This window comes from Chinchilla lanigera, unplaced genomic scaffold (genome assembly GCF_000276665.1).
Source record: "Chinchilla lanigera isolate Chin_1 unplaced genomic scaffold, ChiLan1.0 scaffold00053, whole genome shotgun sequence".
In the NCBI taxonomy this organism is placed as follows: domain Eukaryota; kingdom Metazoa; phylum Chordata; class Mammalia; order Rodentia; family Chinchillidae; genus Chinchilla; species Chinchilla lanigera.
Genome location: NW_004955454.1, coordinates 17092197 through 17113679, shown reverse-complemented (window position 1 = coordinate 17113679; position 21483 = coordinate 17092197). Strand labels below are relative to the sequence as shown.

The 21483-nt window shown below is 36.4% G+C and overlaps 1 protein-coding gene across 2 annotated transcripts; it reads right to left on the bottom strand.

Annotated features, from left to right (window-relative positions):
- Positions 1-188: 188 nt before the first annotated feature.
- Positions 189-19750, bottom strand: Sdcbp (syndecan binding protein (syntenin)). Of its 2 annotated transcripts, XM_013520111.1 has the most exons (8): positions 19685-19750; positions 15188-15266; positions 13587-13687; positions 6755-6913; positions 4854-5029; positions 3424-3595; positions 2638-2729; positions 189-1614 (listed from the first exon to the last, which is right to left on the bottom strand). In XM_013520111.1, the coding sequence occupies exons 1-8, from the start codon at positions 19733-19735 to the stop codon at positions 1560-1562; spliced, it is 885 nt and encodes a 294-aa protein (XP_013375565.1). In that variant the 5' UTR covers positions 19736-19750; the 3' UTR covers positions 189-1559. The 2 variants fall into 2 exon arrangements, with proteins under 2 accessions (XP_013375565.1, XP_013375566.1); XM_013520112.1 differs by lacking the exon at positions 2638-2729.
- Between the last annotated feature and the right edge of the window lie 1733 nt (positions 19751-21483).

The window sequence follows — 21483 nt, the reverse complement described above, 5'->3', positions numbered from 1 at the left end:
AATACCAAGCTTGTTTATCAAACTGGGAAACGTTACTTTAAACTTCAAACAGTATGATATACAGTAGTAGCACTGATTTTCGCTCATATCACAGTTTATGTGAATTTTTCTACACACTTTAAAAGCATTGTTGTATCTTACAGGCAGGATAGTGTAAGAGAAAAAATATGATCAAACCAAGGTACAGATTATTTTCAGGTTAGCTTTATCATTAAACATGTAGTCTATGGTGTTGCTAGAGGGAAACAAGAGCCTGAGTTCCTGCTGTGTGAAAAGTGCACAGGGTGAACCAGCCCAGCAGTGTGGGACTCCCAGCTACATTCATTCTCTAGGTGGCCTTTCAGTCCGTGGGTTGTTCTCGGGGCCCCTATAAAAGGGAGGACTGTTTTCCACAGCCAGAGATAAACTTCACATGTCCATCTTTAAGATCATACACAAGTTTGGTGACTGACAAAGTTCCCCAGTAATAAGCAGATTAAAACTTTATTTTTACATGTTTAACTGGATAGCATAAAACAAAATGAAGGAACAAAAAATCAGGACAAATGTCATTTCCATTTTTTTGCAGGGAATAATCAGTAGCGTATAACAGAAAAACATTCTAAGGCCATCCCAAAGTAGCTAAGCTACAGGTTAAGATTTAAGTGCCAAAATTAAGTATTATCCCACTTCATCTACAAATGAAAGAGTCCAAAGTTTATCTCCAAAGTTTATCCTGTATAGTGTAAGAATTTTCATTTTTAATATATAGTGATTTGTTTTTCAGAAAGTGATGCAACTTGTACAGTTTTCTACTATGCAATGACTAAAAAAATCTCACATATAACTAAGCAGCTATGTTATAGCTCAGTAAGTATCAGTACACTCTTCTGTAGGCTGGCTAGTGTACGTTTCAGTTTAGTACGGAACTACATTTTGGGCTTCAGAAAGGCAGCAATAATGTTTGGCTTTTATTCTAGATACTTAACATAGTTAAGGCGACAGTCAAGCATATTAAGTGAAGGTAGTTAAAATTTAAAGACAATCATAATCTCTTGCAACCTGCATACACTGTATAATGCTTACATGGAATGAAACCAGTGTAACTTAATTGCTTTTACATACAGAGAACTTAAAAAAAAAAATTGAAGCTAATCATACTAAATACACTATGATAACATGTGAAAAATGTAAAGATACCAAAGAACTAAAGTAATATGATCACTACTAATTACCTAAGAAAAATGTGACTTGTTCTCACGCAAAGCTAAGCCTGCATCCATCATCCTAATCGCAATGGTTTATAAAAGCATCAGTTTTCCTGTCGAAAAACTGTTCTAGGAAAGTCAATAAATCTTCTGAAAGTTTCACACATGTAAAACCAGGATAAGGTTACAACTATCTTGAAATCTGAAGAAGGTATCAGATGAAACAGTTAAGATTCCCAGCCATGATGTAAGATAGAAAGGTCCTCATGCAGCATATGTTCCCTGGCTCCAGGAAAGCTCCATGTGCGCAATGCAGAAGTTGCCAAAGAAGGAAACAGGAGTTTAGCTGTGTTTCCATTGTGCTAAGTACTTCTAAACCTCAGGAATAGTGTGATCCATCAGGCTTTTCATAATGCTTGGTGCCATCCTACAAGAGAATTACTTTCATTATACACTAAGGTTTTTCAAAAATGCCATGTTAACCCAAGAAAACTCCACACCAATTTAATACCTATCAGCATCGATGTGGTCGGGAGAGAAGGAGAATGGTCTTTTCACGAGTTCACATCTAAAGGTCTCTGCTAATCTAGTAACTGGCAAACACTCAATGTAAAAGGCTACCTGTATGAGGCTAAGCAAATTAGACAGGACATAAGGAAGGCCTTGTATACTAAGGTTGGTGACTGAAAAAAAAAACGACAAGGATGTGACGAGTTGGGAGAAGAAATACCGTGGAGCCACCTAGGTACCTAGTGGTTTAAGGAAACCCTGGAACAATGTGTCTGGACAATTAAGTATTTTTCTTCTTGCAGCGTTTAGTTGTGTTTGACCAAAAGCCAACATAGATAAAACATTTTATTGCAAGGGCTATGTTAGGACTTTCGAATTTCATTTCCACACCCAAGACAGAAATTGTGAAAGGATGATACCAAGTGAGCCTGGCAAAAACAACTCCAATAGGAGCTGGTATTTAAAAGCTGTAGAGAAAGTAACCCATTCTGGCCCTCTTCAGTTCTCTTCACTCAGCTTTTCAATCCAGTCCTGAGGGACGACTACAGCATCGCACACTTACATCTGCCTCATCAGATGCTGGAGAGAACAGAAACTGTTCTTCACAGCCCACAGGCAACAGTCTCCATCACGAGCTACTCTGAAGAGTTTTCTATTAAGAGATGAAGTGTGGGCAGAGGACAACTGCAGTCTAAATTCAGTTGTACTGCAGACTGCAAGTATGCTACCGTTTTTTTCAATTTTTAAGCTATGCACTGTCAAAATTTCGTTTTATCCCATACTTGGAAAGTTATGAGGGGTCACCCTTACTGATCAATTCCTCTGATTTAAATAATTTAAAATTTCTAGATAAATACCAGCATCATTCCTTAGGTAAAAAGAACCAAAGATGTTGACATTATAGGAGAGTACAGTGCTTAAATTAAGTTGAAAACCTTACCGTTTAATGATATGTTCAAAGATAAAAGCAGGCATGATTGTTATGGTAACTATAGTCCCAGATGTTGAAAGTATATCTGCTATTTGAGAATCCTGATGAAAACACAATAAAAATTTCACTGAAGCTTTAACGAACATAAAACTCTCTCTGCTGGTAGAGAAATATACACTCTACATCCCACTGTTTTGCTATTAAATCTCCAAAATTCTGAATACCTTGGTATTTCTCATTTTATTCTACTTTTCAAGTTTAATTCTACAAAACACAATTTTACAGCTATTTAGAAAACTACTAAGTAACCTGAATTGAATGTACTAGACCCAATCAATTCACTACTAAGTTAACAATTTTCCCTATATACAATAAAATATACTCAGTTAACTATATTTTCCAAAGGTTATGAAACAAGGTCTTAAAACCTATCAACCTTAAGATAGACATCAATTTACAGAGGAAAACTCGAAAAATATAATACTACTGTGATCCAAAACTATTACTCTTTTCCTGTATTCTTGGATTGAAAAAGTTGGACTACCATGTACTCACAATGTCATCAACATTTTCACTGCTCATGTTTACAGAGAATTCTGACTTAAGGGGCTTTAGAAATTACTTAGTCCAAATTCTTTTCTATTGAAAGACAATTCCAGATAACATCCTGTGCTTCTCATTTTCCACCAAGTTTCCGCATTTTGTACGTCAATATAAAAAGAGCACCACGTAAATGGTCAAAGGCAACATCTTCTAAAATAAAACCCACAGTACAACCATGCACAAGGTCTTTACCTTCAATCCAATGACGTTCTGCCCATTGATTTCACAAATGTTATGTTCAGTCAGAAGACCATTTCTGGCAGCAGAACTATCTTTCACTATGGATGTTATTTTTCCATTTTTAAAGATAAAACCAACATGTCCAGTACTATCCTTGTGCATGGTAATTGTCCGTTCAAAGGGCCTGTAAACATGACCGAAGGGTCCAATTTAAATTTTAATTCTTACATTAGCATTTCTATGGATTTCATAAACCATACATTCCGCCAGACTGAACACTTTGTTACAATTAATGTTGAATATTTACAACTTATGGCTCTGATACTGTGCATACACAGAAAAAGTGATTTAACCAACTAATCAAGATTTCCTATAATCACCAAAGACAGCTGAACATAATTCTTTATGTAGTTTATTGATAAGCTTTTTCTTTAAAATTCACCATTCTTTCGCATTAACAATGAGACAGGTACTAAGCCATAGAAATAAAACTGAATTTTTATTTTTTTTATTTTTTTATTTTTTGGTTTTTCTCCAGTACCAGGAACCGAACTCACGACCTTGCGCTTGCCAGGCAGGCGCTTTGCCGCTGAGCTAAATCCCCAGCCTCGCTCTACTTATTAAAGAACTGTAGAAGCAGTAAGACTCTAGTTTCTCAACCCCCATTTGGAAAGGAAGACACACAGGTACTATAAAATGAAAGCCAACTTACTAGCTATCACATCAGTTACACTTGATTACTTATCTACAACTCAATCGTGTTGTCTATCATAAGGGTTTGAGAATCAACCTCTATAAAATTCATAACCGTCACACTTTCCTGTTGGTCCAGCTTACTCTTTGAAGTACTTAAAAGTTAGAAATGAACTAAATGCTAGAGAACATTTCATCCTCTTAATAACGAGAGCTTAGGTTTTCAAAACTAGACTTCGTGGAGTACTGTGTGGGCTCCAGAACCCCAGGATGCGAATGGCCTATGCTGGATAGATACCTAAGGAGTAAACTGAAAGGTGAAGCCGGAGCTGCATGTGACTTCGCTCTCTGAGATATTTCTATTTTCTAGAGTGATACAGACAGCAAAGTACCTAGAGGACAAATTACTATAACCTCTGAAAAAAGATGTGTATGCATACTCAGAATTATATATATATATATTTTTGTTTGTTTGTTTGTTTGTTTGTTTTTCTCCGGTACTGGGAACTGAACTCACGACCTTGCGCTTGCCAGGCAGGCGCTTTTGCCATTGAGCTAAATCCCCAGCCCCCAGAATTACATTTTAAAATGTAAGAGAAATCTGCAGGACACAACTGCAAGACTATAAGGCTCATCAGTGACATCGATCATTTTCTACAACAAAATACCACATCCACATAATACTGAAAGCTCAGGAAAAGAGAAAACTACCCTAGAATTTCCATTTCAATTCTTTAGTAACATCTTACCTGTCACGAATGGTCATAGTAATCTTCTCTCCAAAAGCCTGTTTGAGCACCTTGTGTGCTTTATCGGAACTCCAGCCTGCACAGTTCTCACCATTGATCTGGAGGACTTGATCCCCAAATCTCAGACCAACCAATGAGGCTGGAGAATTAGCCTGGACTAGCTGAACAAATACACCCTAGTGATAAGAAAAGTACTGGTCATTTATTACTGTTAGGATATAGTTAAGAAGTACTACAAAACAGAAAAAACTCAAGAGTTCAGAAATCTACCCTAGTAACCAAGAAAAAAAAATACTGTATGATTAATTTGTCAAATCACCCCCTAAAAATCTGAAAATGTATCAAAGTAATTCCCCAATGTCCCTAAAAAATAAAGGGAAAAAAAGATGGTAATTTCTACCCTGAAATTATGACCCACCTGACCAACCACAACTGTCTCACAATAAAAAGACTAATAAGGTAAATAAGGTAGGGCAACTTTAATAAATTAAAGTCTCTGATTCTGACAGAATACCAAGAGATGTTAGCACATCATCGTTATTTGTAAAGAAAGGAAGTCAAATGTTAGAATTTAGGTGAGTTCTTTCACAGCTTTAAAAATGACAGTTTAGGGGCACAGTTCTGCCTTCTGAGACAAAAGTTTCGGTTAACCCATTCATTAAATTATGCATGATCAAGTATTTAGTATTTAACAGCCTAAAATGCTATGTTAACTATCACATGATCTTTCAATAAAAAAGCTACAATGAAATAAATTCAGAAAATTCAAATACTAAGGAACTAAATCCACAACTTATTTTTCTGGAAACTCAAACAGATGTTGAACCAAATATGAATAAATACAATAGAGTAAAACTAAGGACATAAAAACACAATGACATGGTAGACCTTTTCCACAATCCTACGCTGGGTCAGATGTGACTTCTGTCATGGTCTGTTGAGGTAGTAAGAACTAGGCAGCACCACAACAAATGCACCAGTATGCTTTAGCCACATGGACAAATCCACCACTGGGATAAACATGGTGGGGTAAAGGAGCTACACAAAGTGTCTTTTCTTTTTAGGATGGAGGAAAGCAGAAAAGAAATCCTGACAAAGAGAGCAGCAAAGGAGAATGAGCACTTTAAGTCAGAATTTCCAAACCAAGTATACAAGTATATCCTTACTAAGCTACAAGTATACAAGGATACAGATCCCCTCCTGCACACACTGGGTGAAGAGGCAAGGTTGGGGCTTCCTACCAAGATCAACTTCATCCAGTTATAGCATGGAAAGGCCGGAGACTTAAGACTGAAACAATTTCAGCACATCCTGACCAATTCTAGGTATTCTTCAGAGTAACCCTGTTTTCATGTCTTCAGTAAGCTAAGGTAACAGGTAAAGTATTAGCTGTTAAGGTAAAATAATATTGATAAGGTAAATAGCTTCCCTAATAAAAAAGAAATTTCCTCAGGAAATGACCTTAAATTTGCATTTCAAGGATAGAAATACATTGCAAAACCATCTCACAAATAATCATAACTTGGCTTAAAAATACGGACAATTCTATTCTCTGTTTTCCTTAACTTTCACATATGCTTCCCTACTTTAATGCCAGGATTCTACTATATAAATAAACTATGTTGGATGTGTACATAACGTAGTATATGTATGACCAAGGAACTTTAATTTCAGTTAAGCACTCATAAAGGAAAAAAATCTTTCAAAGTAATGTCATCAGAAGCTGTAACTCTGGCTCTTCAAAATAGGGCATCTCCAAGAGAAAAAACCTAAATTAACAGATCTGTGATATTCTTAATTCTGGATGTACCATTACAATTAACGCATTTCCAGTGCAAGTTATTCTAACATTAACCACAATATACTGTATTTAGATAAATTCAGGTATTAAAAATACTTACATTATCTACCGATTTAAGCCTGAGTCCAATTTTTCCATCTTGATCCTTACACAAAATGACTTCACGAATCCCTTGCTTTATTTCTGCTCTACGAATTCCAACATCATTACCTGTTACAGGAGCCACCATACAGTTCATACTGGAAGGTCTTGCTACCAACTGCCGACAAAAGGAAACAATGTCAACACTCAGCAAGAGTACTTTGAAAAAAATCTGAATGATTAACCACAAGATAATTATAGGTTTCCAGAAGTTAATCCACAAATAATTTTGTTCAGATAAAGTTTTATGTCTGCAAAAATGACACTTTAGTCATTCTTTTAGTAATTTATTCCCATATTTATCATCTCCATAGATTCAATGACTTCCCCTCTATTGTCTTTTGAATTACTGACATTTGTTTCATGTTTATCATCACTTGTTGCATAACAGTATGTCACTCAGCCACATAACCACATGGAAGATGACAGTGGTCCCTTAAGACTACATTACCTAACGATGTCATAGGCGTCTCCGTCTGTGCAAGAGTACACTCTATGATGTGTGCACAATGATGAAATCTACTAATGTAACATTCCTGTCTCTAAGCAACACATGACTATCTCAAATGTATTGTATCTTTGCACTTAAAGGTCATACCATACTTTTGAAACGTTTTCCAGCAAGTTCTTTATGAAGGGTAATAGATTTGACAGTGTTACTGTGAAGACTAAAAGAAAAGAGCATGTTATATAGGTCCTAGCACATTTAATATAGTCAAATACTATACCTCATCCCCTTTAATATGGATTAACAAGTTGAATGCATAAGCCAAACTGCCTCAGAATAGTAGCTATGCTAGGCTTTGTGCCAGGTACCATGTTTTAAGTTGCTAATTTTTTCAAGTTTTCCACTTGTTTTAAATGAACTCTTTCTTCAACCAAACCAACAGTGAGAGAAGAACCCTCACTGGTTTTTGACTTGAAATCTGTTACAGAAAGACAGAAAAAGCCATGAGCTGCTAAGAATTGTGACGGTTAGAGAACCAGTGACAGAAAAGAAGAACCCAGCTACAAAAACTGAAAACTTGTAATTCACAATTATTCTCACAGCATATCTAATGCTAACAATTGAACAAGAGTAATAAACACATCCACAGCAACAGAAATTATTATACTCGAAGTAGAACACAGTGCCAGAAGAAATTACTTATAAAGGATTATAAGAATTCAAAAGAAATAATTACAGCTATAAGACACATAGAAAATCAGGCAATGGGACAGGAAAAGAAAAACCTGAGCAGATGTATTAAGTTTTACCTCATGTGCTCCAGAATTATCATAAATTCTGAATGAGTAAGTAATTTAAACTTGACCATCTAAGAGTAAAACACACACACACACACACACACACACACACACACACACACACACACACAGTGTGCGCATGCAATCAGGACACAAAGCCAGAAAGATTTACTTCAAAGAAACCCCTACACATAACACAATGCTCTTGAGTTTAGGAGATGGAGACATGAGATACAAAGTGGAAGGGACTGTGGTAACTTGAATTTACAGGTAAGTATCTGGAAAGCAAAGAGCTACACAGAAAAAGAGCTCCAGAAACCCACACTGGGGTCCCCCATATTCAATCTGCTGCTGGATACTAATCCAAGTATGTGTGAGATAAGGCTCCACAAGACTGCAAAGGATAGTCGGGGGTGCTGACAGTTCTTAATCATGAGGTTGAACACCCACCAACCGGAGGAGAGAATGCCTGCTGACACCCAAAGAGTGGACACCATTTTTTTAGTAATGGAGATACCCCAGTGTTGAGGGCCATTCCATGTAATTTTGGGGAACAATCATTTCATAGTTAAATTGTGATTAGGGCTTGTCAGAGGCCTAATACCTTGCCAGCCTGTGATGCCCCAGGGCAAGATTACATCAGCTGAAGACACCCTGGCTCCTTGAGGAGAGTAGTAATAAAAATAAGGTTTCTCCTGGGGTGAAGGACAAACATTAATCTGCCATCTCTCCCCATCATCCTCATCAACGTAAGTTCGTTATTAGCATAAGATCCACCACAGCTCTCTGAGTCATCCGAAGTGATCCTCATCAACATAGGACCACCATCATCCAATAGTTCTCTCACCATTTTCCTCAATGTAAATGTAAATATGGCTGCCTCATGGCCTTTTGTTTCCTGTGAACAAGTGGTCATCCCAGACCCCCCTTGCACTGCCATTCTGTCTCTTGCTCTTTCTTTCTGCCACGTGCCATAACACCTCGCAGGAGATTGGGGTCCACTGCAGGGCTTCCCGATACCCTAATCTTACAGACATACCCTGACAAAGTATACAACAGGCCCCAGGGTACAGAGGTGATCTCCATATAACTGAACTTCCTGCCAGAACAAGTACCAGCACTCTTTAAGAAAATAAGACAAAATCTGGCACCTAGTAAATGTACCAGATATAAAACTCACAATGTCTGGGGTCTAATTAAAAATCAGGTGACATATGAACAAACTGGAAAATATAACACAATCAGGAGGAAAATTAACAGAGACTCTACAATGACAAAAATCATAAAATTACCCAGATATAAAAATAACTACAATAAATATGCTCAGTATGTTCAAGGATTTAAAAGGCATCATGAGGGACGAAGGATTCAGCTCAGCAGCACAGTTCCTGCCTGGCAAGTGCAAGCTTGTGAGTTCGATTCCCGGTACCAGAAAAAAACAAAACAAAAAACAAAAAAAAAGAAAAGGCATCATGAAAAAGAGAATAAAAATTGTGAAAAAGAACCAGATCTTCTTTTCTGGTCCCATGTAATCAATCTTTGACAAAGTGCCAGGAGTATATGATAGGAAAGAGATGATCTCTCCAATACATGGTATTGGGAAAACTGGAGATCCATATGCAAGAGTAAAACTGAAATTTACTGCACACCATAGACACAGACTAACTCCAAGAGATTAAAGGCTTAAGTGTGAGACTGGAAATCATAAAAACAAGTAAGAGAAAACAGAATAGGGCCTAGGATATAGCTCAGCGGCATAAATGCCTGCCTGGCAAGCACAAGGTCCTGAGTTCGATTCCCGGTACTCCCCCCACCTCCAAAAAAAAAGAGAAAACAGAATAAAACTCCTTGATATTGCTCTTTCTTTGGTTTTTTTTTTTTTTCTTTTCAATACTGTGATCTTGGCAGCAAGCATTAAACTACAGTCCTATCCCTTTTCATTTTATTTCACGACAAGGTAATTCTTCTGTCTCAGCCTCCCATATACCTGAGATTACAAGGACATGCCAACTGCACCTAGCTTGACAATGATCCTGACAATGATTCTGTGAATATGGTATCAAAATCACTGGCAAAAACATCAAAAATAAACAAGTAGTACATCAAACTAAAAAGCTGCTTCACAGCAGCAGAAGCAATCCACAAAATGGAAAAAAAAACCACTAGAGAAGGGGAGAAAATCTTGCAAATCATTTATTTGATAAAGGGTTAACATTCAATGTATGTAAGAAATGCACGGAGCTTAATAGCAAAAAAGTAACCCAATTAAAAACAACGAAAGGGGGCTGGGGATTTAGCTCAGCGGCAAAAGCGCCTGCCTGGCAAGCGCAAGGTCGTGAGTTCGGTTCCCGGTACCAGAGAAAAACCAAAAAAAAAAAAAAAAACAAAAAACAAAAAACAACGAAAGACCTAAACACTTTCCTAAAGAAGACATACAATCAACCTATAGGTAAATGAAAAGGATACTCAAAATCACTCATCATCAACAAAATGCAAAGCAAAGCCACAAAATGAAATACTACCTCCTATCTGATAAAATAACTATTATCAAAAAAAATAGAAGGTAAATGTTGGTGAGCATATACAGAAAGGGAACCCTTGCACCCTTAGTGGTACTATAAATTAGTATAACCATTATGGAAACAGGACGATGGTATCTGCCTTCCCACATTCATTGCAGCATTCATAGCAGCCAGGACTTGGAAACAAACAGCCACTGAGAAATGAATGGATAAAGAAAATGTGGTATTATGCATGATGAATTATTATTCAACCACAAAAAAAGAAAACAAATTCAGCTATTTTAGACAATGTGGACAACCCTGGACATTTAAGTGAAATAAACTAGACGGAAACACAAATACTGCATTGTCTGATCTTACAATATATGAAATCTAAGTGTCAAACTCATCGAGAAATTGGAAAAGTAGTTCTAAGGGACCAGGGGAGGGGAGGGAACTGAATAGGGAAACGTTGGTTAAAGTACACAGACTTGCACTTATGAAATGAGTTAAGTACTTAACGTGGAGCACGGTAACCATTTAATACTGTACTGTATGCTTAAAATTTTCTGACAGTAGGACTTAATGTGTTCTCAACATACACCAAAAATGGTAACCATGTGAGGTGACAGATGTGTTCATTAGCTTCACTATGTTACCATGTTACAAAATGTACACACTCATTAAGTGTATGTACAAAACACAATTTCAATTTGACAATTATATCTCAATAGAGCAGGCAGGAGAGGGACAGACAGAACACCAAGAAAACAAAAAACACACTATGTGAAATGAAAATTCACTAAGTAGAAAGAATTAACAAAAATCTCTACCAACACATATAAAAAAAGGAAAGAAAAAGAAAAATCAAAGCTTTGAAGAACCATAGAAATGCAGATATTTCAAAAATGAATGTTTAGGTTACCTAGTAGGTATGGAGGGGGACCCAGTTGAATTGTTTACTAAGGACAAAGGAAACAGAAAATACGCATGGTGAACAAAGAAATTGTAAATGTTACCTAGGACCTCAGGACCATAATATAAGAATTAACATAGCTGTGACTATCTTCTTCTCTGCTTATATTGATAAACTTTCTATAAATACAGCAATCTTTTCCCTTCATATCTCCTTTTACCTTTATATAGGCTTTTTTTTTTACTTTAAAAAGAAAAAAAAAAAATGAAGACAAAAAACAATACAAAAACAAAAATGATACAGGATTTCAAAACAGGATGATAGGAATTAACAATGGTTGTTATATCACATATTGTTACCTTCAATGAAGTTGCTCAGTACATACGAATTATTAGTAATGGGCAGCTTTATACTTCTGTCTTTAAGATAAAAATATGAAACTGAGAAAAGGAATACTTATAGAGGGGTAATTAATACCCCATAGTAATCAATACCATAGCCATTGCTCAGAGTGTCACAATAACTAGTGTTAGCCCTTTCTACAGAAACAGTGAGAGAATTTCATTTATATAAGGGGTAACTGGCTTACTTAATTTTGTACACCCATGAGCTTGAAGGATTTTTATGTTAAAGGCTACAAACAAGATGTCTGTAAAATAGAGAAAATAAACTACCATTCATGCCTCAAATAAATGTGACAGAGTACTTTATAAAAACGTTTGCTACATCTTGATTTTTATGAAAGGGAATGCATCTTTTATTAAGGGGAAAGTATAAGTTATTATTACTGCTGTCACATGAAGTTAAAACATTCATAGAATTACATGGCTAATGAAAGGAGTTTGGTGGTACCAGGCAACAAGCTATTGTGTCAGCTCCAAATCCACTCTTCCACTTTCTACCTGGTGATGCTGGGGCTAGAACTGTTCAAGCTACATTTTCCTTCGCTGGCTGTTCTGGCTGGCTTCCAGCGCAGGACAGACAAGCCCCTGTTCCTTCCCGTTCCTGTCAGCATGCCAGAGCCTCGCCCTGAACCCAGGCAGCAGCAGCAGCAGGAGTCTCTGGTCTCCAGCTTTTCCTGCCACTCTCAGAACCAGCCTCGTTATAACCCCTCAGAAGGTCTGGTACTTCCAGCAGCGTCCCCTCCTCCAAGCCCTGCTCTGTGGGACTTTGGGTCGCAGCATCCAGGTTCTCACTATACCTCCTGCCTGTCCCAGGAGAAGTAACTAACTTCCTGCAATTATACTTGCCTTCCATTTTGTTTTCTCAACTCTTCATCCTCTTTACCTAACTTCCCAAATTATCTCTGTTGAACTACTATGATGTTTTCCTACATGGACCTTTACTGATACAATCAAGTTTTCAATAAGTATTTGATAGATAGAAATAAAGGCTAGGTACTACATTAAGCACAGGGGGTTATAGCAAGAAGGTGAACATGGATTCTGTAATGAAGTACTTAATTTCAATTATAATCAAGGGCCATAAAGTGCTGTGGTCTAATAGCAAAGACTTTGATAAAAGGTTATCAGGTATGCTTTATTTAAGTCTAGAATATATAGAGTCTGATTACAAGCAGCTCTGGATTTCAGAGGGAGCGTTAGTAGATGAGCAAAGAAATTATATGATAGATCTGTATTCATGATGATTAATCTAGAAACAGTTTAATGCAGTTTGAAACAAGAAATTATAGAAAATACAAAAGATTACTTGATTACTTTTAAAATCTATGTTAGAAGTAGAGAAACTCAGTACAGCTACAGTATGACTGGAATGAACACAGAAAAATGATACAAATGGAATCACTAGGTCTTTGCAACTGAATAAATGAAGACCAAAGAGAACAGAATGGACCAGAAGAATGCTTTTGAATCTTCAACTTCTAATAAATTCAAAGACTGGTAACAACTCAGAAGTAGGTAACAAGTAATATGCACTGTTGTTTGTATATGAGGCTGGTTGCACCTCAAGATTTTCATGTAGAAATAATATCCAAAATAAGTCTAAAATCTGACAGGAGAGGTTACATCTAAAGGTATAGGCTGTGACTCAGGCTGCAAAGAAGAGAGCTTATAAGAAAGTGTGAAATGCGGCTTTATTTAATTCAAAATTAATTACACTATACATACCCCCTGAACTGGTGGTCCAGGGACCATGGCACGTACTTCCTCTTCATTTAAACTCAACCCCATGTATTGAGAAAGCTCTGGATACAGTCTGGGATAGAGATCTAAAATGAATGAATGAATGAACAAATGAATGAAGAAAAAGGCAACGGCAAAATACTCAAAATGAGCATTTTTACTATGGCTTCTCTTTTAAATCATATTTAAGCTTTTAAAAGTAGGATAATTAAAACAGAAATTTGGATGAGCACCTCCTCATCTACTTAACAATCAAAATGAAAAATACAGAAGATGTTTAATGTTAAAATCATAAACTATGACCAATCTGAACTGAAACAATCTCGGATTTCTAAAACAATAATCCCTTGGAATCCCTGTAGTGGGACTCAGGATCCACCACTGATCCCCAAATCTGTAGATGTTTAGGTTCCTTATATAAAATGGCACAGTATCCTTATATAACCTTTGTGCACTTTAAATCACTGTCGGGCCACTTATTATACTTAATATAATGCAAATATTATGTAAATGATTGCTCTTTAGGGAGTAAGGACAAGGAAAAAACTCTGTACCTGTTCAATACAGGCACAATTTTTTATTCTATTTTCATTCTGTAGCTGGTTGAATCCATGGAACCCGTAGACACAGAGGGCCAACTACTCAAAAGTAGAAATAATTTTTCAAAAAAAGGTATCTTGCCTTTTCTGTTTCATTTTAAGAATATTAACCTAGCCAGGCATGGTGGCACATGCCTGTAATCTCAGCTATTCAGCAGGCTGATGACAAGTTTGAGGCCAGCCTGGGCAATTCAGGAAGACTCAGTCTCAAAATAAAAAGTAAGAAGGGCTGGGGATGTATCTCAGAGAACTACAACTTCAATTCTCAGTACCTGCCTCTACCTTTCGAAGAAAGAAAGTTAGCCATATTCAAACGAAATCCCAGAAACATTCTTTTCAGAGATTAACAGTATCTATTTAATTTGTTAAGTAGTTATGTACTACTTCTAATAGATCCATTTTTTCCATCTGTTTGTCACTTACAATATTTTCTAAAAGAAATAACATTATAAAACAAAGTGACAAGCCATAAAAACAAATTTAACATTAACTTTGCATCTTTAAAAATCCTGTTATTTTGAGGCTCTGGTTAGAAGCCCTCTGAACTTTGAAGGGACCAAAGACAAGGTACAGAGACCAAAAAGACTCCTGGACTTGTGAAGTCCCCTAAAATGTGGTTAGGAATTTCAGAAGCTCCCCTGGAAGAGACAAGTCTGCAAAGGAAGCTCAGGTCAGCAGTGTGGGAACCTGGTTCCTATGTCAGGCTGTGCATGGATGAACCCAGTCTTGTGCTGTGGGATTTAAAAGGCTCAAGTCAATTTTCACTGACCATAGAACAGATTATATTCATAGTTTACTTTCTCGATTAAAGGATTATTTTTGAAAAAATCATTGTTTCTCTAGTGCTACTAGACCATTAGCCATCATTTTATTTCACTATCTCCAAAAACAAAATAAAAAAAAAGCATCTTGGATTTCCTGTTACAGCAATAGATGACATCATAAATATTTCTGTTCTACAAGAATAAATCCGAAGTATAAACTTACTTCCATCTTGTAAGATGGGGGCAGAAGCTTCTGACAAAATTGCTGGGTTGGCAGGGTTTGCAGAAAAGGCAGTTTGAGCCTAAAAGAGAAAATAAAATTCTAATATGGTATAAATACTTAGTACCCTTATGTAATTTGGAAGTTAACTCCAGTACTTCTGAAAAGATACAAACCTGATATATTACCCAAGAAAGATTTATTTCAAACACTTTAGCATCCGTTTTTCAAAGGAACTCTGCATACTGAGAGATATGTTTCATATTCCAAATAATTTTAAGACTATCATACAATTGAATAAGCACCTTTCTACAATATTTTATAACAGCACTTAATGGAACTGCTCCAAATTAGTAAGTATTCTTAAAGAGCATTCTAAATTGAATGGTAACACATTTTATATTTTCATTTTTTTTTAGTAATTAGTCCAAATAAAAACATTTATGTAAGGAAAAAAGCTCAACCATATTCATATAAAAAGCTACATGTAAGCAAAAAACTTTAAGGCTCATACTTAAATTGATTTACCATTTTAGCACATCTCAATAAAATAATCTTTACCAAGTATGAGGAGTTAATTATAAACTATGCCAAAAGCACACTCATCAGCGACATGAAAGGATGATAATATACTTTGTAACTACTAAATGTGTCAAAATTACTGTAACAAGTAAACATGTGACAGTGCTACCCATGGTCAGGTGGTTCGTCCCTCTTGCAGGGTTTCTTGGCCTATGTCATATTAAGTATCCCACTGATGGAAATATTCTGTTCTTTACAGATACAACTTTCTCAAATAGCCATGTAATTTTCAAGACAAATTTTGTAACAAGTTTAATAATCAATCCCTAATTATCAATATTTAAAAATATCAAATTAAGAAAGTTTACACTTGTATCTCAATCTTGCTCTGAAATCAATACCAAGAATAGTTTTGAAAAGAGATGGGAGCTTAAATCATTACAGCCTACAAAACTTTAAATGGTATTAAACTCATCTGGATTGTAAATGTTCTGCTATACTGTACTTGTTATTGAGTCACCTTTAATGTGTTATAAGTTGTTAAGTATTCTCCAAACGCATCATGAAAATCCTCAATTGTAGATAACAATCTACAAACCTGAAGTGTAACTGAAAGTTCTTTTATCAGCTCTCAACTAGAAAGAAGAGCTAGTAGCCAGTTGGATTTTTAATTTTCTTGAATTAGTTCTAAGGAAAAAAAACACCTGTTCAGTCTAAAAAGAAATAAACTGTCAACTCATGTGAAGACATGAAGGCGCCACTGCGCACACCTGCAATCCCAGCACTTGCAAGGCTGAAGCAGGAAGATCATGAGATAAGGTAAGCCTGAACCACGGAGTGAGACCCTGTCTTACGCTAAAAAACAAAACCAAAAAGACATGACAGAACTTAACTGCATTATTACCAAGTGTAAGAAGCCAACATGAAAAGGCTACATATGCTCTGATTCCAACTATAGGACACTCTGCAAACGGCAACACTACATTTAGTGGAAGGGCAAAGAGGGATAAACATGCTTAATGGAGAGTTGCACTGTACTTGTTTTTTACAGTGCTGGGAACAGAACCTAGGGCCCAGATGAGAGCTCTACCAACTGAACTACATCCCTAGGCCGGAACAGGTATTTTTAGGGCAGTGAAACTATTCTGCATAGAGATTTTTAGAGCAGTGAAACTGTTCTGCATAAAATGATCATATATACATGTCATTACACTTCTGTCCAAGCCTACAGAACATACAGCGCACACTGAACCCTATTGTACACTGTGGACTCTGGATGATAATGGCAAGTCATTGTAGATTCATCAACTATTAACAAATGTACCACTCTGGTACAGACATTCACAGTGAAGAGGCTTACACTTAATTGAGGGGATGGAAGGATAATGTGCTTCCTGCTCAACTTTATTGGGAACTGTAACTGCTCTAAAATGTGTCCTATTAATGTAAAAAATGCTACTTTATACTGTTCTTTATTCTTTTACTATTACTTATCCAAAGAATACTTAAGAATATATATAGAAAGCTCTCCACAAAGGTACATAAACTTAATCATGTATCTGAAGTAAAAACAAGACAAAAGATGTAACAAGGGTTTAAGGACTGTAAACCATTAAATGTAGCACATTATTTCCAGCTTACTTTGAAATGGAAAACCATTTAAAAGGTGGGGAGAGGGTGCCTCAGGGAACAGGAAATTACTGCCAAAACCTGTTTGTATCACTTATAGAAAGCACCTGGGGAAGCCATGTTTGGGGAGCCACTTCTGTTACGTCTGGAGCACTAGGTCCCACCTGTAAGTCTTTAACCTGGCTTGACTCTCCCAGCCCCAGCCTACTTTCCAGCAGAAACATTACTCTCTGCAGGCTGCCATTCGCAAACACAGGAAAGGAGATATGACAGGACAAGCAATTTTGTGGGACCTGGAGGAGGACTTTACTCACTGGGATACAAGGCTGCCAGAAAGCTTTAACCTCAAGTTTGTTAAACCTTCCCCCTGTCCTCTTTACATCCTTATAAAAGGGGCACATTTCTCCTTGTTGGGGCAGGTAGCTTCGTCACTCTGCCTACCTGCTTTCACAAAAGCCTGTCATTTGGTCTCCTGCCTCACAGGTTCATTAGACTATCATTTTTTCTTAAAAGGTTTTTGTAAGGAGAGGAACCACAGGCTCCTGTTAGACTTGAAATAGAGAGGTTCACAATTATACATGATGCTGAAAGCCACGGCCTAATGGCTACTGTTGAATAGTTTACAAAATATGAACTGCCAGTTCACTGCTGCAATTTAGCTTTGCTGTGGTCGTGTAAAAGGCCAGTAGCTAAGAAAGATGAATACTACATTCCTCTCTAATGCCTTTTCAGAGACATCTCAAAAAACAAAGACCAAATATAACTATCATCCATCTTGCAGAATGAAGTCAAAAAAAGATACAGACCAACACTATACTTGGCTAGATCAAGAATACTTTTAAAGATAGTGTGAATAAACACATCATGTTTCCCTCTTGTTTTTGTTCTATTTTCTAGCAGCTAGCTTTCTGCTCTAAACATAAAAGATCCTCTACTGAATGATATCCATGTAATTTGCTTCTGCTGAAAGAGTTCAGTCTTATGTACATTGTAGTCCTTTATTTTTCAGTTCAACATTTGTCACCATCAATAATTTTTTCTGTTCTCAAAAATCAAAAGCCTCCACTCAAAGCCAACTATGGTTAATTTAAACTCAATTCCATAAAAAACTACAAAAAAAGGTGAAAACAAAGAATGTATTAGTCATTCTTTCAAATCAGTCTGCAGCTCCTCATCAGACAATGTACTGATGTCATTAATGGCTTAATGCTTACACTGCAAAGGTAAATACTTCAGATAAGAGCTCTTTTACAAAGAAAGAGTACTTGTTCAGGCAGAGTTTGTGGAAATAAAAACCACCTAAAGAATACACTGATAGAATACAAAAGAAAGATAGTGACAGAACATTTAAGACAAGTGAACAAGTCACTTAAAACTTCAAAGTATCAAAGCCTTAGCAGCTGAACTACAGATATCAGATTTTATAAACCACATTTTCATACCCACCCTGGATTTAAGATGGAAAATGCTGCATGTGATTCCCTCCATACACCAATTTACCCATCCACTGAAAGTAGTAATCTCAACTACATGTATCTTAGTATTAGTCTTTTTTTCTTTTACTCTAGAAAGGCCAATCTTTTGCTGAAAACACATTCTTCATAATAAACTTTCTCATTAATCAAGTATTCAAAGAAATAAATCTTACTTTAGAGTACACTGAAGTCAGGGCTTCATGCAAAATGATTTTTAGGATAAGGAGTTCTGAGTAAACACTTCAAAAAATTATTTGTAGAGTGAAGCAGTACAGATGTTGAATGAAACAACTGAAGAGATTATGAGTTCACAATTATCAAGTGGAAAGCAAACTGTAAACAGATGGGTTCATAACATACAGGTTGTCTCCATTTAAAAACATTACTATAAATTTCAAAAATGGCAATGACTGAAAGCGTGAACAAGTGAAATATCTGCTGCTTACCTCTACAAGAAACCACTATACTCGCCTTGTGTTTTTATGCTACTCCTCCTCTAATAGTATGTAGTCCGTTACTCATTATTCCTGTACTTTTTAACTTTCCTATAAAGACTAATCATGTCTAAATATTAAAGAGAAAAATGTACCAATTTTACTCAAAACCACAAGTATCTAAAAGATTGCAGTTTATTTTATCAACTTAAATACGTTATATGTAATTTCAGTTTTAATCAGAAAAAAGCTCTGAAGCGTGTAAGTGAATTTTTAAATATCTCATGTATTAATTCACAATAAAATGAAAAAGAATTACTAGTTTTCCTTTTCAGTCTACAACAGAACAAAAGGCTTATGAACTGCAAATTTTTGCTTTAATTCACAAAGTAGAATGAATGTATGTCATAGTATATTTTTAAAAAATTATTTAAACATACCTGAATTACTTTGTCTACCTTCAAATCTTCAAGAGATGGATAGAGAGACATTTCTGCAGGGTTTTTCTGAAAGGAAAAAAATACACTATGTAAATATCACATAAATTTATATAGTATACATTGATAGCAATATATGCATAAATATGTAAAACTGTTTAATACAAGTAAGAAAGACTTAAATTGCTAAACATCAAAAAAATAGGACAGGGGCTGGGGATTTAGCTCAGCGGCAAAGCGCCTGCCTGGCAAGAGCAAGGTCGTGAGTTCGGTTCCCGGTACCAGAGAAAACCCCAAAAAAAAAAAAAAAATAGGACAATGTAGGCCATACCGCAAAATATTAACTGATATTTAAGGGTTGTTCACAGTTGTATCTATATCTTCAACCCACCTTCAAATACAGGTCCCTTCATTTCATAAGTTTAGAAAACCATAGAGAATATGAAATTTAACCATTTTATAACTGATATATGGTAACAAAAATACATACTGGGGAAAAAAGAAAAAGAAAATCTAAAAGAACACCTGGTTTACACCAGTATCTGGCAATTAAACACTACTTCGAGAAACTAACTTGAGTACAACGTTCTTGGACTACACAGATACAGTTCCTTCTAGAAGCAAAACCTAAAAGCAGATCATATGAGGTATCAACATATAAAACCACCATCACTAAAAAACATAAATGCACAAACAAGTATACAGAACAATACACTATATGCCATACATTTTTAGTTAACACTTTTAACTCCTAGAGATAGATGCTAAGGGAACAGGGAGTAAGAGGGGGAATTTTTGCCTTTCATTTACTGTTCAATGTATTTCAATTATCAACTCCTTTTTGCAGTAATTTAAAACAAAGTTCTCTAAAAATATGCCATGAAAACATTAAAGTTAGTTAGCTATTGTGCAAATGAATACGTTCCACTTAACAAAGCAGAATATACCCTAAAATGGTACAGAGTCTGACCTACAATACTCTGGTCAGCTGTCAAGCTCCCAGTAGCAAATCTAACCCTTACTGCTTGCTCTCCAAAACTGAAGCTGAGCCTTTTAAAATGAGCCGGCATGACATTAAGCCATGTTAGTAGGAGCAGCTTGAGGTATAACGCAGAGGAAAGGGTTTTATTTCTTCCTAATTTCAGTATACTACTCCAGCCAGGCTCCTGCAGCAATTGCTTCTTTATCATTTCACATTCTAGAGGGAAAAGATTCTCAAGCACCCAGCAGCAGCACAGCAGAATGCACCAGCAAGGTTACCCCCTCATAAGCAGCTTCCCCAAGCACCCTTTCAGGTGGACTTTGCAAGGAATTCCACCATACAACATTCCAGAGTGCAAACTCCCAGTATGTTCCAATAGCATACACTAAACATCTTGCCCCGCTATAGTCAGGGTTTATGAGAAAAGATTTAATATAGGACACATAATTTATAAGATTATTGTATAATATTCACCTAAAGAGTCAAATGCAAAAGAGTACAAGAGATTTGTCCATACACTGGAGACCCAAACAATCCAGCTAAGGGCCGGGATCCCACAGCAATATCCTGCATGTGTCCAGATGAAGACCTAGAGCCCATAGCAATGTCCCTCATGAGTCCAACTGAAAGCCTGAAGCTCACAACAATGTCTCATACAAGTCTGTATCAAGGATCTGCACTGGAAAGATCCAAAGGTCAGAGGTAGAAGCTGAAGTCTGCACCAGCAGGGTGAAGGATCTGTGTGAGCATGCTGAAGGATCTGCACTGGAGCCAGGAAGCAATGTTCAAGGTGCCAATAAACATTTGCAGTATTAGTAAA

What these genes read in the sequence shown, in the direction of transcription:
- Sdcbp (XM_013520111.1), bottom strand. Translation starts at nt 19,735, where the DNA reads ATGTCTCTCTATCCATCTCTTGAAGATTTGAAGGTAGACAAAGTAATT. An exon ending in GGCTTAAATCGGTAGATAAT is followed by an intron (nt 5,030 to 6,754) that starts GTAAGTATTTTT and finishes TCTTATCACTAG; the next exon opens with GGTGTATTTGTTCAGCTAGT. An exon ending in TTTGAACATATCATTAAACG is followed by an intron (nt 1,615 to 2,637) that starts GTAAGGTTTTCA and finishes ATTCTCTTGTAG; the next exon opens with GATGGCACCAAGCATTATGA.